The 24,649-nt window shown below is 52.5% G+C and overlaps 2 protein-coding genes across 3 annotated transcripts in view; one reads left to right on the forward strand and one right to left on the reverse strand.

The window, feature by feature from the left end:
- Nucleotides 1-3,139: 3,139 nt before the first annotated feature.
- IL17B (interleukin 17B) lies at nt 3,140-7,074 on the reverse strand. Of its 2 annotated transcripts, XM_007188682.3 has the most exons (3): nt 7,022-7,074; nt 4,623-4,912; nt 3,140-3,371 (listed from the first exon to the last, which is right to left on the reverse strand). In XM_007188682.3, the coding sequence occupies exons 1-3, from the start codon at nt 7,040-7,042 to the stop codon at nt 3,140-3,142; spliced, it is 543 nt and encodes a 180-aa protein (XP_007188744.2). In that variant the 5' UTR covers nt 7,043-7,074. The 2 variants fall into 2 exon arrangements, with proteins under 2 accessions (XP_007188744.2, XP_057397370.1); XM_057541387.1 differs by lacking the exon at nt 7,022-7,074 and having other exon boundaries at nt 4,623-5,370.
- A 230-nt stretch (nt 7,075-7,304) lies between these two features.
- The window catches only part of LOC130707182 (uncharacterized), a 34,745-nt gene continuing 17,400 nt past the window's right edge, over nt 7,305-24,649 (forward strand). The window contains exons 1-2 of the mRNA XM_057540400.1: nt 7,305-7,568; nt 22,934-23,127. Of these exons, the coding sequence (XP_057396383.1) occupies nt 7,305-7,568; nt 22,934-23,127 (458 nt within the window). The remainder of the gene's footprint in view (nt 7,569-22,933; nt 23,128-24,649) is intronic.

Raw genomic sequence — 24,649 nt, forward strand, 5'->3', positions numbered from 1 at the left:
CTGTGGCCAAGTGAATGCCACATGCTGATTGGCTTAGGATTCAGCTACTGCAACAGTACCTGGGACACAGGCGATAAGATTAAACTGATTGATTGGCTTAGAACAGTCAAGTCCCACCCCTGGGGCAGAGGTGGTCTCCAAACTCTAAGATCAGAGGGGTGGAAAGGGTGTTGGAGAGAGGTACACTGACAACCAGATTCAGGAGGGGGCTGTGCCCTCCCCTTCCTCTCAGGTCCAATGAAATCAGTATGTAATGACCTCTTACAGTATGTCATGGCCTGTGTTTGAAATAAGGGTGCTATGGGCTGTCATGGTGTAACCGATGATCACTGGTATTGGGCCAGAGGACCAAGGCCAGTACGAGACTTGTCCCTAATAACCACCCGTCCCTCGCATCCCTAAGGATGTGTGCGCAGAAGAGGCAAACCAGGGCAGATACACTTGATCCTCAGCCTGACTGCAGTGGAGCTGGCTGGTCCTTCAGAAACTTCCTTTACCTGGGTAGGCAGGCCTGAACAGCTCAGACCAAAAGCAGGCCAAAATGCCTACGGTGCCTACTTCCGCAAGCCCAAACCTGAGAGCTGGATCCCACCGCCTCTCTGCCTACAAGGAGAGGCCAGAGATTCCTGAAGGCAGCAGAAGGGAGCATGGGAACCAGCCGGAAGCCTTGGCCCCAGGGCCACCCTAGCCTTCTCAGACCAGGAAAGAAGCCCTCAAGGGCCCACAGCTCTCTGGGAGAAGACAGAGCATTTGCAAAGACAGAGAGAGCCCTATAATCTGCCAAACAAAACAGGAAAAGAGACCACACCACCTCAGTAGTCCCGGGTGCAACACAGTAGACTTTTAACACTTCACCCCTAGACTCCACCCCTAGAGCAGGTGACCCAAGCAAAATGTCAGCACTTTGTGGGGAGGAGGCCTGTGGAGGGTAGAGTTTGAGGTGGGTGAGGAATAGTGAGGGAGACAGGAATGCCTTGCTCCTGACCCACCTTTGAAGGAGCCACAGGGGAAGCTAAGGGCAGAGCGTGGGCTCCCTCTAGAGGCTTCTGTGCATGCATGCATTCATTCATTCACCAAGCCCTGCACCCCTATTTTGCACCGGGCACTTGCTCGGTGTTGGACATGCAACGCTGAAGGAGTTAAATGAGGCCTCTGTTCTCACGGAGTGGGAGGTTCTCACCAGACAGTGGAAAACATGAAACCCACTTAGAGCAAAGGAGGTTCTGGGGTAGTGTAGACCTGCCTCTCCAAAGGTCCTGAACTCCCCGCTGCTGCCTTTAAACCACGGAACTGGGAAGGGCCAGCTGCCAGCCCAAGCTCACTAGGCCAAGCTCCTAAGTCACAGAATGGTAAAACCAGAAAAGACACTGGAGATCCCTAAGTCCCACCTGCTTGTTTCACAGATGAGAAAACCGAAGCCCAGAAAGAGGAAAAGGCAACATCCGTATAAAACTAACTGGCATTTGTGGAGCATCTCTGTGTGTCGGATGCTCTGGTAGGAGGAGGACAGCCAGAACCACCCAGATGAGGAGCTTCCCCACCCGATCCCTATGCCCTGGGCACCCGGGGGGCTCCCAGGCCCTTACCCCACAAAAAGGCCTTGGAGGCCATGGGTCCCTTGTGTGCAGCTGAAGTCTTAAGGCCTGGAGAGCAGGCTGCAGGGGCTTCAGAGAAGAGCAACCCCCCAGCGAGGAGAAGCGGCTGCTGAAGGCATCCGCACGCGCTGGCACATGAAGTCTATTTTCCATGTGTCTGGAACCAGGCCGAAGCTTCCTGGGGTAATTTTAACCAGTATCCACTCTAGAACAATACCAAAAAAGGTAAGTTACTTGCCAGCCCAGACAGGCACATACCTAACCACTGCCCTTTCATGAATTAGACCCTGAAAACATTCAGAACTAAAGCTGCTTTAGGCACTGAAGTTAGAGCAGCCAAGCAAAGTATTCCTATGCTGGCTGTTGGCCCTCTTATTGAAATTAACTGTAAAGTGCCAGCTATTTTTACCCTCAGAAAATAGCCTGAGCCCCTCAGCTGTCTTCAGAGAGGGAAGGTATTTTTAGCCCCTAGAACAGCTGACTTAGGATTTGCTGCAGGAGCTAGGAGGGCAGGGGAGGATTGAATTGCAAGGGGCTAATGGGAGAGGGGGTTGGAATTAGCATCCAGGGGTCAGGAGCCAGCAGGGGCTTTAGGGCAAGTCAGTCCACGCTGCCTTTTTGATCAGCAAAGGGTCTTGGTATAAGCCAGTAGTTCTCAAAGCGTGGTCCCCATTCCAGCAGCGTCAGCATCACCTGGGAACCACTGCGTTAGAAAGGCGAAGTCTCAGCCCCCGCCTCAAACCTACTGACTCAGAACCGCTGTGCGTGGGGCCCAGCAATCTGTATTTAAACAAGCCCTTCAGGGGATTCCAGTGCTAGCTATGGTTTGAGAACCACTGATACAGCAAACCATCTAACCAGATCCCCTTGTGGATAAGGCTGGATGAAAGAATGATCTGCATTAATGTTCTCAACTCTTGAGTGTTTGTTCAAAGCCAGGAGTCTCCAGCCCAGAAAGACGTACCCACATGAAAATTTAGGTGCTCGCTGGCCCCGGTTAAAAACCCCTGCTCTTTGGCAACCTGGAAGCTCTTCTCTGGATCTAAGTGTGACATGCAAAGAATCTGAGTTGAAAGAGACTATGTACATCATCGACTCTACCCAAAGGAGGAAACTGCTCCGAAATACTCTTGAGAGGCTTAGCCTTAGCTGGACCCTTCCAGAGACAGGGAGCTCACTGCTTCTAAAGGGACTCTTTGCAATGGCCCTTGACTTAACTGGGGAGAATCAACTCTTGTTCATTCCTAGATAGGTTTATACCAACCAAGCTCCAATAACGTGGCTGAAATATAGGCTTATAAACCCAAATTAAAGAAAGTAACTGTCCTAAATGGTAGACATGAATGCAATATCTTTGTAATAACCCATCTCAGCGCTGGAGAATACTGGGTGATGGAAAAATCCTCCTTCACATTGATCGAAATCTACCTCCCACCCGGTTTGGGCTTCAGAGCCACAAGGAGCAAACCCAAAGTCTTGCTTTCCAAAAGACAGCCTTTACTTTTCATTGCCTTGCTCGGCACGGGGGTGCAGGGAGGGCTGTCTCAGAAGATGCAGGTGCAGCCCACAGCGATGGTCTCCATGACTGCGCGCTGGCGGCAGGGCCCGGTGCGTGGCGGCAGCGGGCAGAGGCGACGACGCACAGGCACCTGGCTGAACACAGGCACGCTCACCATGCTACGGTCCTCCTGCATGGTGAAGGGGTTCACGCAGCCCAGACATAGGCACCGCGCCTCCGGCAGGTCTGCAGGAATGCGGCTAGGGTCATGGTTGATGCTGCAGGAAGGCAGGAGAGAGAGCACAGGGCAGAAGGAAGGTTGTGGGAAAGACAAATTGGTGCCCAGCCCCGATGCCCCTGCCTTTCCTAACCCAGGTTTTGATTGCACAGCAAGACCGTGCCGTGCTGGAGGAAAGGCAGTGGGCTTGTGGACCTGCAGCGCATCCCCTGGGAGCTTGTTAGAAATGCAGAATCTCTCCCTACCCCAGACCTCCTGAATCAGAACCTGCATACTCAGAAGATCCCCAAGAAAGTCATGGGCACAGTAAAGTAGAAGCCCAGCTTCGGAGGATCTTTATGGACCCTTCCAGTTGCCGCATTCCAGGTATGGGAGCCACTAGCAACATGTGGCTGTTTGAGCTTAAAATAATCAAAATTAGCTCCCCAGTCACACTAGCCACATTCCAAGTGCTCAGTAGTCACATGAGGCTAGTGGCTACCATACTGGACTTTACACTGTCACAGAAAGCTCTATTGAACATGCTCTTCTAGAGTCTCAGGACATAAGTTGTGCAGCTAAAAATCTTTGGCCTGGGTTCATGAGTGAGGACCCTTCAGGGTCAGTCCTTTTCTTCATTATTTATTCTCCACATATACACATGGCCCCTTCTATGTGCCCAGGTGGTGTGCTGGGAAGGGGAGCTACAACCAAGTTAAGACACCACTCCTGTCCCCTAGGGGCAGCAGGTCTTGATTCCCAAGCCCAGCTGTGTATCCTAACCATGTGGAGATGTAGATAATGCCACTTGCTGGGCCTCATCCCTGGAGATTTTGATTGAATGGGGCATGAGAATCCTTAGATGATTCTGATGCAGGCACTGGGAATGGTCCCAGTCTAGCGTGAGAGACAGATATGCACACAGCCAACTCAGTACTGCCTGGAAGTGCTGTAACTAGAGGTGTGTACAAGGCACTCAGAGCTGGAGGACGTGACATTTGGGGAAGGCCTTGCAGGCCCTTCACTGGAGACTTGGAGAACACAACGGCAGTGCCCTGCATGGATATCTCATTTAATAACAAGCCTATGACGTAGATATTATTATCACCTCCACTAATAGTTGAGGAATCTGAGGCTCAGAGAGGCTAAGCAACTTGCCCAAAGCCACACAGCCAGTAAAAGGCAGAGCCAGGATGCAAACCCAGGCCTCCAAATCCAAGGTCTTAGCTCTTACAATGACAGGGAGAGTGGGCAAGGCATCCCCTCCAGCCCGCAACACACAGCTTACCCAGTGCTGCCCAGCCTGGCCTACCTGTAGCCCCAGGGCGACAGGCTCCTCTTGTTGGACAGCCACAGCTGCAGGTTGACCTCACACTTCCTCCTGGCCGGCTCGGAGCTGTTCCTCAGCTGGGCCACCATCTCCCCCAGGTTCCTCTCATATTCCTCCATGCGGGCATATGGCTTTGCCCGGGACACCAGGTCCAGCGGCACCTGGTGAGGTCCAGGGGCCAGGGTCCCAGGCCGCCCTTGCCCCTTCCTCTTGCCCTTGGGGTTCCTGGGCTGGCCCAGCCCCAGGAAGATGGAGATGGTGAGAAGGAATAGCTGGGGAGGAAGGCCACAGGTCAAAGGTGGGAGAGCCAGGTCTCCCTCTGGGCTAAGACTTGGGGCCCAAGGAAGGGGGAAGGAAGAGGCAAGGCCTCTAGCGGGCCCAGGCTCACCTGTCATGCCCTGGCCTGGTGCCACCAGCCCACCACATGTGTACAGATGCATGTATGCACCACGCTCATCGCTAAGTCCTGTTGCACCTCTTAAAAATCTCCCCAGCCATCCACTTCACTGTCTGTACCACCAGCCTCCCGTTCTTGGACAGCTCAACCAGCCTTCTACCTGGTACCCCACATCCTCCCCTGCCTCCTTCCAATCAATTCTCCACACCCTGGCCAAGGATGGGTGTTTGAAATGCAAACGTATTAACATCACCTGCCCAGGCCAGACCTCTGCTGAGTTCTCCTTCCTCAAATCACTCCTGGCTGCCTCTCACACCCGTGCTTCAGCCTCGCTTCAGCCTCGGGCCTTCTCGCAAACCTTCCTCTCCCCGTGCTCCTTTCTGCACAAGGACCTTGCACAGGCTGTTCCCTGCAGAGTCCTGCCTCTCACCCCTCAGGTCTTGGCTCCAGTGCCACTTCCTTAGGGAGGCCTCTGTGGACCTTCTTGGGCTCTCAACACCTGATGCCTCTCGCGTGACTGCAGTCTTACGGTGCATACGTGTGATTCTTTTATATGTTGGGCCCACACCTAGCACAGGCTCCATGAGGGCCAGCATCGTATCTGTTTCCACACACTGCCTTGTCCCCTGTGTCTGCACGGTACTGGGCACTTAGGTATTCAGTAAACATTTGCTGAGCGAATGAATGCCTGTCACCATCCCTGCCCATCTGTCGCTTACAGTCTGGCAAGGAAAACAGACGGCGAACAAGAAAACGTGCACCTCAGCCTCGCTAGCAGCAGTGTGTGGATGGGACCACACAGCGTGTGGTTAGAGAAGAGCAGGGCCACCCGCTTAGCCTTGCGGCAGTGGGGTGGTCTTGCAAAGACTTTCTGGGGAGGGGGCGTGTCTGGTGAGGTTTGAAGGATAAGACAGAGGCAGATATGGGCAGAGGGTGCCTAAAAATTGTACGGGGGTGGGGGAAGGAAAGTGTGAAACGAAGTTTCAGTTGGTTAAGGGCTTTGCTGAAAGGAAACAGCAAGGCTGAGAGTGGCTGGGAGGAGCGGCTGGGAGATGCAGCTGGGGAGGTGGGCAGGTCATGGCCCAGGATCCCTGCTGGCCTGCATGACAGCTTTGCTCCCCTCGTCCACACCCCGACCCTCTGCCAGCCTGACCCCTTGTCCACCCTCACCCGATGCCATCCACATCTGGGAGCATCAGGAAAGCCTCTCACTCACACGGGAGAGGACCTGGGAGCCCAGCAGGACACAGACTCCTCAGGAAGCCGGGAGAGAAGGGCCAGGACTTGGGTGGGGGCCAGGGCTGGTCAGAAGGGAGGACCCTCAAGGGGAAATTTCATCTCCTCGTTGAATCTAGCCAGGCTCCCACCTGCCCTGTATCCCTCACCCTACCACCCACACACCCCATGCCGATCTACCCAGCCGGTCTCGACCCTCAGAAACAAGCTCCGGCAGAGCCCCTCTCGGCAGAACCATTTCTTGGCACAGAATCCATGACAGATTCAAGTGGCTGAATTCTTCCATTTTGGTCCTAGATTCTGCTGCAGAAAAATATCTCCCTAACAATAGGCTTTCTCATCGGAGCTTCTCACATGGCGTTCTTTAACTCTGGCTCTCCCTTTATAGATGGGAAACAGAGAAACAGAAGGACTTGCCCAGGGTCACACAGCCTGGATCTCAGCACCCAGAGACTCTTTGGAAAAACCCCGATAACGGAGATGGCCAAGATCTCCCCAGATGCCTTTGGCCTGAAAGGGCTTCAGTGTCACAGGGCTGAGCCCGGCTCAGGAGCCGAGCTGCTGGATATGGCTGCAGACTCTGAGACCCGTCTCTGTTTCCTTCTTGTCCTGGGGGAGAGGACAGAGGGAGAACTCACCTCTGCAGATTCCAAGCCAAACAGAGGCTGCTATTAATCAATAGAGAAGAAGTAACAAAACACTCAGGCCCTAAAAAGGGATGGGGGTGGAATGGGGAATCGTCACGTACCAGGTTGTGTGGCCAGTCCATCCTGCGAGCCAGGCGATCGGCCTGCAGCTGCCACCCGCCTGGAACCCCAGATGCCTCCGCCAGGAGAATGGCAGCAACAGGACGGCGCGAAGCAATTATAGCTCGTCAGGGGGCTGCCGGGGGAGTGGGTGGGTGGGCTCGTCATCGCCTGGGAGCCTTGGGCCCCCAGCTGGCTGGGCCTGGCGCAGTGGCAGGCGGTGAGGGGTGTGGGGGCAGGCCAGGAGCTGGGCCGAGGTGCCCAGGGGCTGTTGACTGAGGGACAATGCCCTGTGTGTCTGATGGGGCTCTGGCGGGTGGCACCTCCGCCTGTGGCCTGCGGCCGGCCGCCCAGCCAGCACCCACAGGGCTGCCTGAGACAATCGGCTTCGTTAGTTTGGGGGATGGCAAGGGGGCAAGGGTGGAGGAGGGACAGGCTGTCCGTTGGTCAGGAGATCAAATGTTCTCAGAGAGAGCTAGCCAGGAGTGGGACACAGGCCCCATCTCCCAGGGAAACAGCCTCAGGCACTCGGGCCTCAGCCAGCCTCAGGTGAGCTCAGTGGCCCCCAGTACACTGGTAGTTCACAGGAGGGGAAACTGAGGCCGGAGTGAAGAAGGGACTTGTCTAGGATTATACAGTGAGTGAGAGATGACAGAGCTGGGGTTCGTATCTGGTCCCCATGTGGGGCTTTATCCACCACCCCACTCTGTTTTTCTTGGCATATTTTCTGCACAATTCTGGCCTGCTATGAACATGTTTCTGAATCTGTGTGCTCTCACGCAGGCCAAGTCACGGGTTCATGAGGACTTCATGGCCGGTTGTCCTGGCCTTCTGGATGCAACGCTCCCCCTCGTGTAGAGAAGGTCTCCACTCCAAGGGCCTGCCCCTGTGTGGCTGCTTGTGACTTCCATTCTCTCTCAGCCTCAGTTTCCTTCTCTGTAAAATGGTAGTCGTACCCAGGAATCGACAGTGGCCTGGCCCATTTCTCCCTGAAATCTTTCTGAGTCTCAGTGCCTCCATCTCTAGGATGGGGATGTCATAGTAGCCACCTCTCGGGGCTGCCACAAGGAGTAAGGGAAATAACCCATGTTAAACAACTGGCACAGTGCCACGTAGTATGTGCTCAATAAACACAGCTGTTTATTATGAATGTTATCATTATAAAATAATTGTATAATTGTTATTGGGAACGTTAGCTGTTCTATTAGCATCAGAGCAAGCACGGTTCTCATTGCTCAGCCAACTCTCTTTTCTACCCCCTCGGGCCCACCCTCATGGCTGAGAGACTTCTGGGCTTCACAGGCTCTGGCCACAATTTCATGAGCTCAGGTGACCCCAGGGTCTACACATCCTGGAATCAGGGGCTGAATGGACCAGCCCTGCTGGTCTGGATCTCTCCCCTTGAGTGAGCAGCCCAGCTGAATGTGAGCAAGTCCCCCCAGGGAGACGAAGGAGGGGGTGGAAGGGGGTGTGAAGAGGACAGGGGAGGGACACCGTGAACAGGCATCCAGGACTGCACTGTCCTACACAGGGCCACTCTTGGCCATTTACAGGAATCACCGAGGGGAAGAACGCAGGGTGCAAGGCGCTCCTGAATGTCACAAGATTAATCTGTCCGGGGCAGGTTTCCACAGCATAACTGAGAAGCTGGCGGAGGCTCGAGCTCATGAGAGATACCACCATATTTGGTCAAATACTAGACAGGGCTCTATTCTACCACTGGAAACTCCAGAGGGAGGGGGACTCTGAAAATACTTCCTCAAGCAACAAGGGCCCCCAGTCCCACCCCAGGCTGTCCCAGCCGCACCACCACTGTCCTTTGAACAAGCGAAACAGCCAGCACGAGAGGGCAAAGGATGGGGGCAACGTGGCTGTAACCTGTGCCGCCTCCTTGCTGTCCCTCTGCTGCCGCTGCCGGTGGCGTCCAACAGACACTTAGCTGGGGGGACACATCCCTGCATCCACAGAAAGGTGGAGAAATTAAAAGATGGGGATTGGGCTGCTAGGGGGTTCCTCTGCTTCTCAGGACCCCTGAAACCACCCCACTCTCCTTACCTGCTGGCGACACACACTGCTGGCTTCCGTCTCCCAAAGACAGGACTTGGCCGCCTCAGCTTCCAACTTCACGTAGATTCCAGGGTCCTGGCCCCAGAGTTCTGATGGGGCGGGCCCAGGAATTTGCACCTTAACAAGGTCCCAGTCTGGGAGCTATAGGGGTCCTCACCCATCCCCTAGCTCATTCCCTGCCCCACCGCCATTCTACCACAAGGAGACCAAGGCCCAGGGAGGGACAGGCCTTACCCAAGCTCACACAGCATGTTGGTGCAAGGTGGGGTAAGGCTGGTTTGAGCACAATTCAGTCTTCTAATTCTTACTAGTTTTCTCCAAACTTTATACATACAGCTCTGGGCTGGGCTAGGCCTCTTGGCTGCTTAAGAGGGAACCTAGGAGCCAGGCCAGTCCCTCTGGGAGTCCCAGAGCCCCCTCAATGTGGAGGGGGATCTGTGTGTACCCAAGCAGGTACAGTGGGGAGTCAAGGATGGGCCCAGGGACCATCACTGGGTTTCCCATTCCTGGGCCATCTCAGGCCAGGAAGGAGGCCCATTCTTCCAGCCTTGGTTTATAGAAATCACTGAGAGGTCATCAGCCCTGAAGGATATCCTGAGGGTGAACCCTGGCCAACCACTTAGAGACCCTACACCTCAGGTCAGAGCCAGGCCTGAGGGAGGCATGGGAACTTGGGCTTCAGGGGTATCTGCCCCACAGCAGAGTTGGGGTCCTTAGGTCTTTTCTCGCAGAAGGTGGTCAACACAGGGGAATGAGGGAAGGGGTGGATGGGTTGGAGAGTGAGTGTCAGGGAATGGTCGTGCTCAGAGCCACCAGGTCCGTTAGCCGCCGCCCAGCTAGGAGCAGTTCTGTACTCACCACCAGGTGGCGCCACCAGAAAGCCAGACACCCCCAAGGAGCAGGCAGGCAAACCCTGGCAGAACTTCCGTGCCAGCCACCCGTTTTCCCTAGAATGGACCCTGGGCTGAAAACGAGGGAACCAGGTAAGTAAAAGTCCTTTGCCTGCCCCCGGCTGCCCAAGCGACCCTACTGTTGATGAAGACCAGTGTCCGGGACACCTTCCACATCAGATCAGGAACAGCACGACCAGCCAAGAGTGAGGGGGCAGAGGTGGGGAGGGTTGGGGGCTTCTGTCTGCTGTGTGAGTGATTCCGTTCACTTGGAGCACCTACCACGTGCTAGGCCCTAAGTATCTGGCACCTGGACACCGTAATTTTCAGAAAGAAACAGTTACCAATAATAGCTGCTGTATAATTCTACTTACTGACCACCAGGCACTGTGCTAAGTCCTTCATGTGCATTGTTTTATTAAATCCTTCCAACCACCCTGTGGTGAGGTCCTAATTTTATCCCGAATCTACGGATGGGGAAACTGAGGCTCAGAGAGCCCAAAGTCACAGAGCATTCAAAGCAAGTTTGTCTGATTCCTGCACATGCTGTTCCCTGCTGGGCGGGAAGGAGAGGAGCATCATAGCCAGGAAGGAGGCAGGAATGTCCAGGAAGGAGGCAGCTGATCATCAAGGAGGATCTGTGCTTGCCTCAACCTCACCCTGACATCTTCAAACCAGATCCTGCATGTCAGGGAGGTCACTGAGCCCAAGCCCAAACTAGAGTCCTCCAAGGGGATCTGAGAGCTCCCAGGGTGTGGGCATAGCACCCAGCAATGTTCCTGGCACATAGTAGGCATTCACTAAATACTTGATGCATTGAATCAAAACAGCCTTATGTATGTGATACAGGGTGATAATGCTGGGATGGAGCATGGGAGCCCAGAGCAGCGGGGACCCGGAGGAGGAGGTGCAGCTCAGGAGGTGAGAGTTCAGACTCCAGAGGTTGACAGACCTGAGTATTAATCCTGCCTCTGCCAATTCAGAGCTGTGTGACCTTGGGGAAGTTACTTGACTTCTCTGAGCCTTAGTTTCTTCTGCACAGTGGAGATAATGGTAACTTGGCTCTCAGTGGATGGTCGTGGGGACCAAAGACAATGCATGTTAAAGCACTTAGCAGAGCGCTTGACAAAAGTAAGCCCTCAATTAGTGACAGCTGCAATTGTCACTGTGATTATTAAAAATAACTTTTGAGTTGGGCCTTCAAAAGGATGCTTCTGGAGTGTTCCTAGGTAGGAGGTGGGGACAAGGATAGAACCAGCAGAAGAATGTAGAGGTCCCTGTTCCCAGTGGGCCCACCCTGGAGCCTCAGCTGGGCCAGGAAGACCTGCGGGATTCGGTGTAGAGATTTGCCCAAGTGGACCCAGTAAGGTCGGGGAGGCAGGAGGAGACTAGCAGGCGCCTCTACTGCAAGGTGGAGGGGGGCTGTGGCCAGGAGGGCACATCCTCCACTGGAGGTCTTGGCTCTCCTGCCGCACTGCCCACCCCAGCCCACCCCCACCCTCTTGGGGTAGGAGTCCTTCTCCCAGGCCCATATTTGCACAAATGCCTCCCTCACTGCTCACTCCAGAGCCCCAGCCAAGAGGCACTATTTTAAGCTCCCTGGATGGGAACGCTGTTGGTGGGAACAGACCCAGCCAGAAAGCTCCCAGTTCTCAAAAAGGGCAAGGCCTGGGTGAATGGGCGGCCACTGGGATGTGCAGAGGGTCCGCCACATCCACATGACCCTCTGCCCAGGCCAGGCGCCAATACCTCCTCCCCCAGGGGAGCAGTCAAGGAAATGCGAGTTGAGGCGGAGTAGGACTGCAAGGGGTGGGCTTGTGCTCTGGGGCTGGGTGGCCGAGGCCTCCCTTCCACCCAGCATCCAGCCTCGAAAACACCAAGTTTGTGTTTCTGGGTTGCAGATTGACGCTGGGGGATATCTTGTGTAGGACTCTCTTCTAAAGCATCTTTGCTAGACACATCCAGTGTAGAGAGATCATTCATCTCTGAGGATGCACATCCTGCTTTTTAAAGCTCTCGATGTTGAACATAATAATAATAATGATAAAAGTTTTCTCTTCCGTTATGCTACAGTGCCCTCCTATCATGTAATACGGTGTAGCGGCAGACTGCAGACTTCAGAAATGGTGCTTGGACACATGCTCTGCCCCTTCTAAAGTGGCCACATCCGTTTTTCCTAACTTCAATGAGCCTCAGTTTCCTCCTAGGGTTGTTAAAGTGGCTTTATCATAAAAATTATGATTTGCCTGGCTACAAAGGGTACTTAAGATTTGGCCAGTTTGGGTTGTTTTTATTGTAATGTGGTCGGTTTGTGTGTGACTGTGTTTGTTGTATGGTGTTTTTGTGTTATGTGTGCTATTTTTGCTTTTTGATTGTGAAAAACCAGTATAGGCTAACATTTAAAGCATGCACTTTGAACTAAAGCAACTGAACCCCAGCCCCTCCACAAAACTGCTGGGTCACCTTGGGCAAGTGGCCTAACTTTTCTGAGCCTATGTGTCCTCCTGAGAGGAAGGAGAATTTAATGGGATAACGCACATAAAGCACCTGGCACAGTGTGGGCTCAGTGAATGGCCCTGCTATTATTTTGTTGTACACATTATTCTTAGCTGTGCTCAATCAGGTCACACTGAACAATTCTAGAACAACATTTTTCTAAAACTTTCCAGCTGCCAGAGTGCCAGTAATAGAATGGACTGCCCTGAGCTCCCCATTAGCCGAGGTGTTTTAGCAGAGGCCAGAAGACCAGTTGTGAGGGAGATGCAAAAACAAGAGAGAGTTGAGCTTGTTGAGCTTTAAAAGTTCCCTTCCAGGGCTTCCCTGGTGGCGCAGTGGTTGAGAATCTGCCTGCCAATGCAGGGGACACGGGTTCGAGCCCTGGTCTGGGAAGATCCCACATGCCGCGGAGCAACTAGGCCCGTGAGCCACAACTACTGAGCCTGTGTGTCTGGAGCCTGTGCTCCGCAACAAGAGAGGCCGCGATAGTGAGAGGACCGCGCACCGCGATGAAGAGTGGCCCCCACTCGCCGCCACTAGAGAAAGCCCTCGCACAGAAACGAAGACCCAACACAGCCAAAAATAAATAAATTTAAAAAAAGCAAAAACAAAAGTTCCCTTCCAGCCCTGAGAGGTCGAATCTTATGTCCGAGGCCTCAGGCCCCATGTGGGGCTGTCCTGCCTGCCTCTACTTGCCCAGACCTAGACAGGAAGGAGCCCAAGGGGGCCCGTGAGGGATGTGGAATAAACAGCCTGTCCCCAGGGCTGATGGAGGCGCCGGGCCCCCTGCCCACCAGCACATCCTCCCCTCAGTCCCGGGGGATGTTTATACTCTGGTCAGAGTTTACAGGACGTCTGAACTTACAAGATCCAGAGTTCTGATCTTCCCCCGCAAGCTGTCAGCCCCTCCTCTTGCTGGGTGGGTCTGCATCTAGTTTGGGTGGGAAGCCCCGTCCTCCAGCGGAAGCAGGAAAAGGGTACAACATGAGAAATGTTCTCTTCAGACCCCCAGAGCCCGGACCCCGGAGGAAGAAGAGCTTGTGCTGTGGAGGATGAGGGGAAAAGGGGGTGGTGTCTCCCGGCTGTTTATGGGAGAGGAGTCCTGGGAGGGAGAGGCAGGGGGACGGGGGACACTTCCCCTGCGGCTTGGGTTCAAAGGCCTGCTCCCCCAACACAGCTAATAACGGATGGTACTTACCAAAGGCTGACTTACATATTGGCTTCACTTATTGGCTCAGATAGCGCTCTTTTTATTGCGCTGGTTTTGGTGTATATCTGCGTGACTGCGAATTTGCGGCTGGGGTCTTGCACGTGCATGTTTTGTTTTACTATTTTTTTTGAAGAGTCACCAGGTGGAAGCTTCTTGCAGGCAGCGGACATGCCTTATTCACATGTGCTTCTCAGCGCCTGGCTCAGGAGCCTGGGCCCCCACTGCGACCAGAGCAGGACCTGCGGAGAGAACAGAGAAACCCTGAGGGTACTCACTACCCACCACTTGGGGGACAGGCAGCGACTCCAAGACGCATCACCTCACATGTCAGCAAGGAGCCCTTATGGCCACAGCCAAGGCCTCCGTCCCCACCCTGCCTCCCCCTCTGGAAAACAGCCTCAAAAACTTACAGGCTCTTAGAGCTGCAGTGAACCTCAACCCAGGCCTCCCTGCAGAAGCTTGTCTCTGTGGCCTGAACCTGTTGGGAGACAATATCAAGAAGCTGCCCCAGGTGGTGGTTTAAATATCTTGTCTGGGAGGCTCTGTAAGTTTCTAGGAGCTGTGGCCTTCAAGGTAGGGGCAATGAAGAGCCTTGGGAGGTCTCGAGAAGGGTTTATTCCCTTCATTTATCAAATATAGGGACTTCCCTGGTGGTCCAGTGGTTGTAAAGCCACCTACCAATGCAGGGGACATGGGTTCAATCCCTGGTCGGGGAACTAAGATCCCACATGCCGCAGAGCAACTAAGCCTGTGCGCCACAACTACTGAGCCTGCGCTCTAGAGCCCGCGAGCCACAACTACTGAAGCCTGCACGCCCTAGAGCCTGCATGCTGCAACTACTGAGCCCACACGCCGCAACTACTGAAGCCCATGCGCTTACGGCCCGTGTTCCGCAGCAGGAGGAGCCACCGCAATGAGAAGCCTGTGCACCACAACAAAGAGTAGCCCACACTCACCGCAACTAGAGAAAGCCCACGTGCAGCAACGAAGACCCAATGCAGCCAAAAAAATAAATTAAAAAAAAAATTTTTTTTAATTAAAAAAAAAAAAAACAGTTTCTGAGCTCATGTTCTTACAGAGGATGGTGGAGGTAACAGTACCAACATTTTAGGACCAGACTGTGACTTAGGGCTCTTGCTGGGCCCCTCTCCTCTCAGTCCCCTGTACCCCCTGTATCCGTGGGAACTCCCTCATCTCCTGGGAAGCCCATGACCTCAGTCCTCGGGGCATGTGGAGGAAGGTACAATGTCTCCAGAATGTGAAATCTTGCCAAATTTCCATTGGAAGGTCGGTTCTCATAAATATTGTACATTTGTGGAGAAGGAGGAAGAAGTGGCTAGCATGGAATCTGACCATTTCCAAAGTCTGGTTCCCAAAAAAGAAGCCTCGATCATTGTTCTACTGTTAGAAGACAGTGTCAAGGTTTCTGGCCCTGGGAGACAGCGGTGGTCCAGCCCTAGGACCCAGGCAGATGCTGCAAGTAGTTGCCTAGTGTTAACAGTGATATCCCTCTTACATTCATAGCACTCTACAGTTTACAAAGCATATTTATATCTGTGACTTTATTTACTCACGGCATCAATCCCATGTGAATATAAGATTTTCACAGAAGACAAAATTGAGGCCCAGGGAAGGGAAATAACCTGCCCATATTCATATAGTGAGGAAAAGGAGGCAGAGATTGAGATGAAAGGCTGGGCCTCTGAGACCACTCTTGACCCCCACCCCACCCTAACCTTTTTCCCAGTTAGGGAATGAGCATTGGAAGTAGGCCGTGGCTAGAAGTGGGCACCCTGTCATTAGGCAGTGGACACAGAGCCAAAGGCCATTCAAATCATTTCTGATATGGCCTGGCTGTGCTCTACGGACAAACTTACATTAGAGGGAAATGTGTCTGGCGAGAGGGCTCAGTGCGCAAGGGATATGTTTTCTGAGTCAGCTCTGGAGAGAGTTCAAGGGTCGGGGTGACCCCAATCTCCCTCTCCACCAGCAGTGTGCTCTTGGAAAAAACTGGGATTGTTTGGCTCTTCAGTCAAGCAATCACATAGCTATGTCCATAATTTTTTGTCTTCCATATTGGGATTCCTTTGCATTCTACCTCATTATCTCAACCACAGAGCCAGCTCTGACTCTGTCATTCCAGAATCACTTACAAATCTTGTTTTTTAGACCAATTCTTAGAATCACAGGCTCAGTGGGACCCTACAGATCATTTTGCTGGCGTCTCAGTGATACTCCTATCAGATGCTCGCAAGTTTCTTATCAGTCTCTACTTGTTTTAAATGTCTACCTCCCCGCTCCTTCCATATGCTGATGACAAATTTCCTTTTGAGAATACAAAGAACAGAGCTGCTCCCTTTGCCTATGACAAGTAGTATCAGTCAGGATGGGCCAGGTTGTGCTGCAGTAACAAACAATCCTCTTGGAGGCTTAGGCCAGCAAAGGCGTCTTTCTCACCTATATTACAAGTCCTGTGTAGGCTGCTTGGGCGTGCTATGCTCATCAGAATCACTCAACGACACAGAATGACAGAAGCTTTATCGTGATACTTTCTTCCACAAGCACGATAATGGAATCAGAGGTATGTAGGTAGTGGATTTACAGCAGTCAATCGTGGGTTCTGGAGTCTTAGCTCCAACCACTTATTTCCTTCAGGCAAATTCTTTCATCTAAAAAGATTGTCAGTTTTTTTATGTATAAAGTGAGGATCATGACAAAGTACCTACCTCACAGATTTGCTGTGAAGTTAACTAAAAGGATGAATGTAAACCCTTAGCCCTCTGGTTCATAGAAATAATTCAATAAATGTCAGTTATTATGTATAATGTTAACATAGTATTATGTTAACTTAATAATGCCTACCATCTCCAGACAGAACAGTGCTTCTTTCCTCTGTTCCTCACGTTGACCAGTTTGAATTCCTTCGAAGAGTTCTTTTTTTTCTGCAAGTCATTTTCACATTATTTTTATGCATTTTGTCTCATGAGAGAGGCCCTAAGGGTTCAGAGCTGAGGCACAAAAGGATACATCTATGTGTCTTGCCAACCCCAAGCAATTTATCCAGTTCAAGGTACATTACCAAGTCCTTCTGAGGAGTCCAGGGAAGGGAGGTCAAATCTGGAGAAGAATCCTGGCTTGAGATACAACCCTATGATAGAGAGACACAGAAATCTAACTGTAGAATGTCAGAGTTAGAAGAGACATTTAGAACAAGCAAGTCTCATCATGTCTTCTCCTTTACAGATGGGGAAACACAAGTCCAGAGAGGGAAAGGGACTGATACAATGTCACACAGCAATTCAGTGTCAGAGCTGGGGCCAGAACCCACTTCCTTTAATCCCAACCTTGGGGCTTTCTGCACATCACATAAGGAGATAACATTCTCTACCACTGGGTGAGGAGGGGGTAGATCTCTCGGAATTATGGCTTGTCCTCATTTCACAGACTTGTACTCCGACGGAGTTGTAAAGTTAAGAACTTTATAAACATTACCTTATTAAGGCTTCTTGGAAACCCAAAGTCATAGCTCCTCTGGGTCATGGGACATGCGTTGAGCATCCAGTGAACAAACAAAGGGTAATGTTACATTTTTCATTTCGTTTAGGAAACCTGGCTTCTAATTATAGGATTTGTTTAACAGTGCCGGGTGGTTTACGAAGGCCTGGAGTCAGCCTGCAGTCCTCAGGGCTGCTGAGGAGTGTCAGATGGGCAGACACGGATGGGGTGGGGGTGGGGAGCAGGGAGGGGACCTCAGCGGCAAAGGGGAGAGAGGGACGAGGAAAGTCAACTTAAGCTGAGGCCTGGAGGGGGCTATTAATTTTCCCTAATCCCATCAACCAGGTTGCTCCCATTTGGAAATTATCTCCAATAACCCCACTCTGTTACCATAACCCTTTCATATCTGGGCAGTGCATCAATTTGCTCTGTGGCAAGCAGGTGAAACAAGGACCACATAACTCTTGGGTTCTATGAAAAACTGAGCCCCCTGCAATAGCAGTCATGATTAGTGTCCCCCTCCCTGGGGAAAAATGGAATAGGAGCTGGCTTGATCTCCATGGTTATTTAAATAAATATATTTTAAGTAAGTTATTTTTAAAAATAAATCTTTATAAATTTTGTAAAGTACTATAATACGAATGTATTATATTCCCTTAACACAAATAAAAAATAGAAATTAGATAGAAGTAAAAATAGAAGTCCATAATATTATATACAATAACTGTATATATATAACTATAGTATAGAATATAACTCAGCCCCTTTAGTTAAGCTCATTACCTCAATGTAAATCAGGAAAAAATCAAAAACAGAAAACTACAATGAAGTAAGCCAAAAATCACCCAAATTCCCACATTCTTGCAAACGACTAACCGTGCATTTTCACACACATGTGCAACCACACGCACACTCACACGTTACAGGGTGTTCGTTGGCACCATTCAGGGTGTGATTGCTGCAGCTCAGTTGGTCCTCAGACTTCAAATGTTCAAGGCCCATGTGCCAGTAAGAGCAGGAAGTCAGACCTGCAAGGTAGCCACTCTCCCCAAGGTTCTTACCATCTTCCTCTTATGCACCCAGGGGTCCCCTAGTCCTTACAGGTGTCTTGGGGGTGGGGTCAGTGTTGAGTCCCATCTGGTGCTATATCAATATGCTGACCATGATAGAAGGATATGAATGTCCAAGCAGAAGCTGGTTTTGGTGAGTCATATCCCAAACTGTGGGTCATGTTCACAACTCCCAAAGGGGCCACAGAGGTGAAAGCTAATATTCTCCCTAGACCAGGGAAGGGCTCCAAGCTAACCACCTGGGGCTCTTCAACAAGGGCAAACCTGTCCCACTTCCTATCAGCATTTGTATGCCAGGGAGTCACAGGATTTTTGAGGGCTGTGCCACACCATTGTCCCTCCCCTACAACCACTTTTCCCTGGCGATCAGCACAAAAGGTTTGTTACATCCCTCTCCCTGCCTTTCCCAGAAATACTCCCTTCAGGCAGTTCATAATGACCTTCTGTCCTGATCTGTCTGGGCAGTGGACTAAGGGACAGACAAAACACAAACTTAACCTCCAGCAGGGCACCTTGCTACATCCACACTTACTCCTACACACAGACACATCATTTATTTTGTTATGGTAAAAATATACATAACATAAAACTGAACATTTTAACTATTTTTTAAATTAATTAATTAATTTGTTTGTTATTTTTGGCTGCGTTGGGTCTTCATTGCTGTGCACAGGCTTTCTCTAGCTGCGGTGAGCAGGGGCTACTCTTCGTCGCGGTGCGTGGGCTTCTCATTGCGGTGGCTTCTCTTGTTGCGGATCACGGGCTCTAGGCATGCAGGCTTCAGTAGCTGTGGCACACGGGCTCAGTAGTTGTGGCGCACAGGCTTAGTTGCTCCGCGGCATGTGGGATCTTCCCAGGCCAGGGCTCAAACCCGTGTCCCTTGCACTGGCAGGCAGATTCTTAACCACTGCGCCACCAGGGAAGCCCCCATTTTAACTATTTTTAAGTGTACAATTAAGCTTTGAAAAATTGGTTTGATGACAATTATAAGTACTTCTTCACTAATTGTCTCTTACTTACCTCTCAGAATCAAACTCTGTCAATGGAACAAAAGTCTTATGCTCATCAAAGAAAACATATGGAGCTTGATTTTTTTTTAAATTCTTTTTTTTTAAAATAAATTTATTTATTTTATTTATTTTTATTTTTGGCTGCGTTGGGTCTTCGTTGCTGTGCGCGGGCTTTCTCTGGTTACGGCGAACGGGGAGCTACTCTTTGTTGTGGTGTGTGGGCTTCTCATTGCAGTGGCTTCTTTTGTTGTGGAGCACGGGCTCTAGGCACCCGGGCTTCAGTAGTTGTGGCACGTGGGCTCAGTAGTTGTGGCTCGCGGGCTCTAGAGCGCAGTCTCAGTAGTTGTGGCGCACGGGCTTAGTTGCTCCGTGGCATGTGGGATCTTCCCAGACCAGGGCTCGAACCCGTGTCCCCTGCATTGGCAGGCGGATTCTTAACCACTGCGCCACCAGGGAAGCCCTGGAGCTTGATTTTTTAACAGCACTTTTCAAAACATGTCTCCCGAATGATCACCTCTGAGCTGTGCCTTTTGGGTCGAATTAGCACGAAGTCAGGGCTGGGGGTTAGGGACAGGTGGGAGGTGAGAACATGAAGTGTGAGATAAAGCTCATAGGACCTCAGGGCTGGAAGGGACTTGCCAAGTTGTCATCAGCCTGTTTGCATTCCTCTAGCATCACAGAACTCATCACTTTACCAAGACAGCCCATCAGCCCATCTCATCCTTGAGTTAATCCACTGACTCAAAAAAGTCCTTCCTGCATAGCTCTACACCCCACCTTCATGAAGGTTCCAACTGTATCAGCTCAACCTCTTCATCGATCACCTGTAGAGGTGGAGCAGCTCTTCCCGGCCCCCTGAGTCTCCTGGTCTTCAGGACCCTCACCCTCCCGCTAGGGATTCCCTTGCCCCTGACTGCACATACCCTCTGAGGACACAGAACTCACCAAACACACTCTCATACCCAGCCCTTAACAAGAAGCTCCCCTCACCTCCTAAGATGCCTTATTCACACATTCAAAGCCAGAGTCTCACTGACCTGTTTCCTCTGGGAGCAGGGGGATTTCACGGCTGCCTTGCCAGTGTGGAAAGAAAAGCCACTTCACACAATGGTTAATAGACGTAAAGCACTCGTAACTCCCAGGAGAGGACATGGGAGGAAATAGAAATGGCTTCAAAAATGTTTGAGACAGATCTGTGGACACTGAGTCATATATGGCTGCCATTTAGTTAGTCTTCTGAGATATTTTGGTGCCAGGACACCTCCTCTCCTAGGGTCTGCCTGCAGGTTGCTTCTATTCCTTGTTCTCGCCTCTGGTAACAGACTTTATGATAACGGAGACTGTTGGCTCACAGGGGTGGCCAACGCATGCTTGGCCAGGCACAGGGTTCTTGGGTATTGAAATGGTGGGCCTCTCTGTAACTTATACTGGTCATTTTTTCTGTTTTCTTTTCTGTCTTGATGTAATATCTCTGATGCTACAGTAGCACAAGTAATAGAAGCATAACAAGTTTCACAACCTCCAAAGTGGACGTTCCATAATTTTGATGGTTCCGCTGGGCTGCCTTTATCTTTACCCTGGGATCTGCTGGTAGCGCTTTGGAGTGTCAAACCAGAACACTGAGCGGGGAGCGGGGGTTACAAGCCTTCCCTGCCATGATCTTACAACCCAGGGGTGCGCTTGTGAATGGTATCCATCTTCTAGGTTCAGGAGGGAAGGGGATGACATGAATGGCAAGCCTGCTGTGTGTCAGGTGTGGTGTCATAACCCTTAAAATAAATATCTGGCATTTACTGAGCACTTACTCTGGAGCTGCACAGGGCTATCCCCTTCGTAAGCATGGTCTCGCATCGTCGTCACAGCAATCCTGGGAGGTGGGGGCTGTTTCTGGCCCCATTTTACAGAGGGGGAAAGTGAGGCTCACAGATGTTCAATACAGTTCCCATCCCCACTCCCCGTGGGAAGCAGCAGAGGCAGTAATGAGCACCGTCTGGCTCCATGTTTGACCCATCCCCTAGGACTGCAGGGGCCACCCCACCTGACCCTTGTGGCAACACCAAAAGGCAGGCCCTAGTTTCCCATTTCACAGAGGAGTAAAGTGAGGCTCAGAGCAGCAGTTGAAGAACTGTGCCCAGACCTCACAGCTAAGAAATAGCGAAGGCAGGAACAAACACATAGGCCTCCCGACAAGAGAATTCTTTCCTCAGAAGGAACAAAGTCGGGGTGAAGATCCTCCTACTAGACTGGGAGCCTCTTAAGGTCAGGGACGGTGTAGGGTTCAGCACCCCACACCCCTGGAGCTGCCCTGTGCAGGATGGTCCAAGGCCGTGTGCTGGAGGGAATCCTGCCCTGAGGGAGGGGAGGGAGGGGGCAGCAGTCCCATGTGGGCCAGGGGTCCAGGGGACTGACTGTGAATGAGAATGAGAATGAAGGTAGCTGGGGTCCAGGCAGCCTGGCCACAGAAGGGAAGCTCTGAGCAGCAAGGCCACTGGGAGGAGCCCTCCTCCAGCCTCAGCAGCCACTCCTATGCCCGCAGCCATCCCTCCACAAACGTCTTCCCGGCTATCCCTCACAGGCACTGCAGGAGGCCTGGGGACTCAGACCCTCCCCAGGGGGAGTCGTGCTCTCCACGATGAGCTAGACAACAAGCAACTACATCAGTAGATACATAAAAAACAGGCACAGTCCCAGAGGGCAACAAGCAGGGACAGCAATAGAGAATAATGTGGTGGCCAAGTAAGCCTCTCCCAGAGGTGACTTTTGAGCTGAGACCAGAAGCAGGAGGTGGAGCCAGCTATGGGAAGCTCTGGGTAGAGGGCCCTTTTGGTGGAGAGGACTGCAATTGCAAAGGCCCAGAGGCATGAAAACACACTAAGGACCCTATAGGAGGCCAACGTGGCCAGAGCATAATGAGAAAGGGCAAGAGACAGGCGTTTCTCAGGACTAGGACTTCAGGGGAAAGGGCGCCCCAGTGGCGAGTCCCCGGTTTCCCTCTCCTGCCCCGTTGCAGCCCCCTTTGTGACAGGGGCAAGCCCTCTGGGGCCCCAGCCTTCTTTGCACAATGATGGGGTTGGCATCCAAGGGTCCCAGCTTTCTGGAGAGAGGATTTACTTCCTCATGGTCCCCCATCCCCTGCCATTCCCACCACCTTCTGGACCCCAGGAGCCAGGACTGGCGTCTTCCCCGCTGGGGGTTCCCAGAAAAAAATCTCAGAACTCCCACTCCTGTCCTGGGACACAGGGGCCAGGGAAGAGGGAGGAAATTCTCACACACAGCTTGCTCCCAGGGAGTTTGCTCGTGTTCCCAGGCTGACAACTGGCAACCCTCAGAACTCCAGCCCCTACCCCCTTCCTCCTCCTCCTCTCCCTGCCTCCCGCTCTCCCCCGGCCCCCCTTCTTCAGCTTAATGACTTCCACATGGGCCTCTGGCAGCTGGAGCCAAGCCTCCCAGCATTGTCTGAAATCTCCAAATTTAGAAGAAATATGAAAATTGTCAACCACTCCTTCCTTAGGGGGTAAAAGCAACAGTCGGCACCAGGGGCAGGTCAAGGCGAGGCGGTCACGTGGCAGGCGCCTGGGCCAATGGGGGCCCTCAGAGGACTCAGCACCCGCCTCGCCCCAACACCAGGCTCGCCTCTTCAGCTCATATAAGGTAAAAGGCAGAGGGGCCTTTGCAGCCAGGGAGCAGCGGGCAAGGGGCTAAGGGGAGGGGGGCCCAGTGCCAACTGTTTAAAAGTGCCCCTGTGGCAGTGGCAGTGGCAGTGAGGGGTGCCAGAGGCCCAGTTAAGTTAGTTGAGAAACCGTCCCCGAAACGGGCTGGCCCACGTCTCCAGGCCACAAGGAGCCACACTTGGACCAGACCCCAGGAGAGGTAAGAACCAATGGCAAACAGGGGTCTGCGAGTCAATGGCGCGGTCAGAGGTGGTGGGGGGGGGTCTCTGTGGTATCCTCCCTGGGGGGATGCTGTGTCCAGGGGCTGGTCCTTGCTCTCCTGCTAACCCACTCTGGGCCTCAGTTTCCTCATCTGTGCAGGGGCTGAATCGGATGATCTCTAAGCGCCCATGCTGCCCTGACCGATGTGCAGGATCTGTGGTCCTGTTGGCTTTGAGGACTCCTTGTGGCTGTGGTTAAATGGGGGGTGGCAGCAGCGGGAGGGGACAGCGTCACTGTCCCGCCGCCTGAGCGTCACCCGCGTCTGGGCCCGTCTTGCTGGCTTCGCTGTAGACAGTGCTTATTCCTTGTCTATGAGGTTTGATTTCTCAGCTCTAAGAGCCTGGGGCTCCTGGCAAGGAAAACTGTTTTCAAATAATGGTTTCAAGAAGCAAAGCTGTTGGAGAAGCGATGTCAGCTCAGGTTCCAGCAGACAGGCAGAGAGGCAGGGAGGCCGGGGCTGGGACGCAGCCGTGGAAAGGGCACGCTGGCTGGGGGCTGGGGGCGCAGGCTCCGGCCTCAGTTCTGCCTCTCACTGCCTGGCCCTGTGGCCTTGGGCGGATGCCCTACCCTCTCTGGGCTGCAGTTTCCCCTCTGTACTGTGAGGCCATCAGACAACATGGTCTCCATGCAGGCTGCGGCTTCTGAGCCCCGTCTGAGCCTAGAGGGCAGCTGATGTTGGGAAATTTCCCCAGGAGGCCCTGAGCTGAGTCTGCCGTTTGACAACAGGCTTAGGGGCCAAGCAGACCCAGTGCCGGGGGAGCTTTTGGAGGTTGAGCCTCGGGTGATAGAAAGGAGCTGTAGTGTCTGACTGCAGGCTTGGCCAAGGGAAGGGTCAGCTCACAGCCCTGAGACCTCAGGATGAGCCTGGCCCCAAGGCAGCCTCTGCTGGGGCTGGGACTGGTCTCTAAATTCAGTGTACTAGGGGCTCAAGACCTTGGAGACACGGGGACAGAAAAGACAGCAGAGAGTGTCAGGGGTGTGAAGTAGTGGGGCCAGGGGACTCAGAGGAAGGCAGGGGACTTGCAGTGGGGAACATGGGAGGCAGGGCTGGGTAGAGCAGAGGCCTGGGTCACAGCCGGAAGACGTGCAGGCAACGTGGCTCTTCTGCATATGCTCTGGCCACATCTGGGGCCCAGAATGGACACAGTCCTCCAGCACCAGCCTGTCCAGCACCCTCACTTCCCCACTTTTGGTTATGCAAGACCTGAGGCCATAAGAGTCCAAAAGCAGACTCTGGAACCCAATCCAATTGCCTGGGTCCAATTCTGGCTTTTTTACTTACAGAACAAGTGACCCTGGGCAAGTCACTTGCCATCTCTGGGCCTCAGCTTCCTCCTCTATAGAATAGGTATGGTCTTGGTTCCGACCTCACTTGGCTGTCATAAGAAGTGAGGGACATATTGGGCTTCCCTGGTGGCACAGTGGTTGAGAATCTGCCTGCCAATGCAAGGGACACGGGT

Source organism: Balaenoptera acutorostrata, chromosome 2 (assembly GCF_949987535.1).
Source record: "Balaenoptera acutorostrata chromosome 2, mBalAcu1.1, whole genome shotgun sequence".
Classification (NCBI taxonomy): Eukaryota; Metazoa; Chordata; class Mammalia; order Artiodactyla; family Balaenopteridae; genus Balaenoptera; species Balaenoptera acutorostrata.

Coding starts and splice junctions, on each gene's coding strand:
- IL17B (XM_057541387.1), bottom strand. CDS start 5,080: ATGCATCTGTACACATGTGGTGGGCTGGTGGCACCAGGCCAGGGCATG. Junction 3,372..4,622: donor CTGTCGCCCTGGGGCTACAG/GTAGGCCAGGCT, acceptor GCCTTCCTGCAG/CATCAACCATGACCCTAGCC.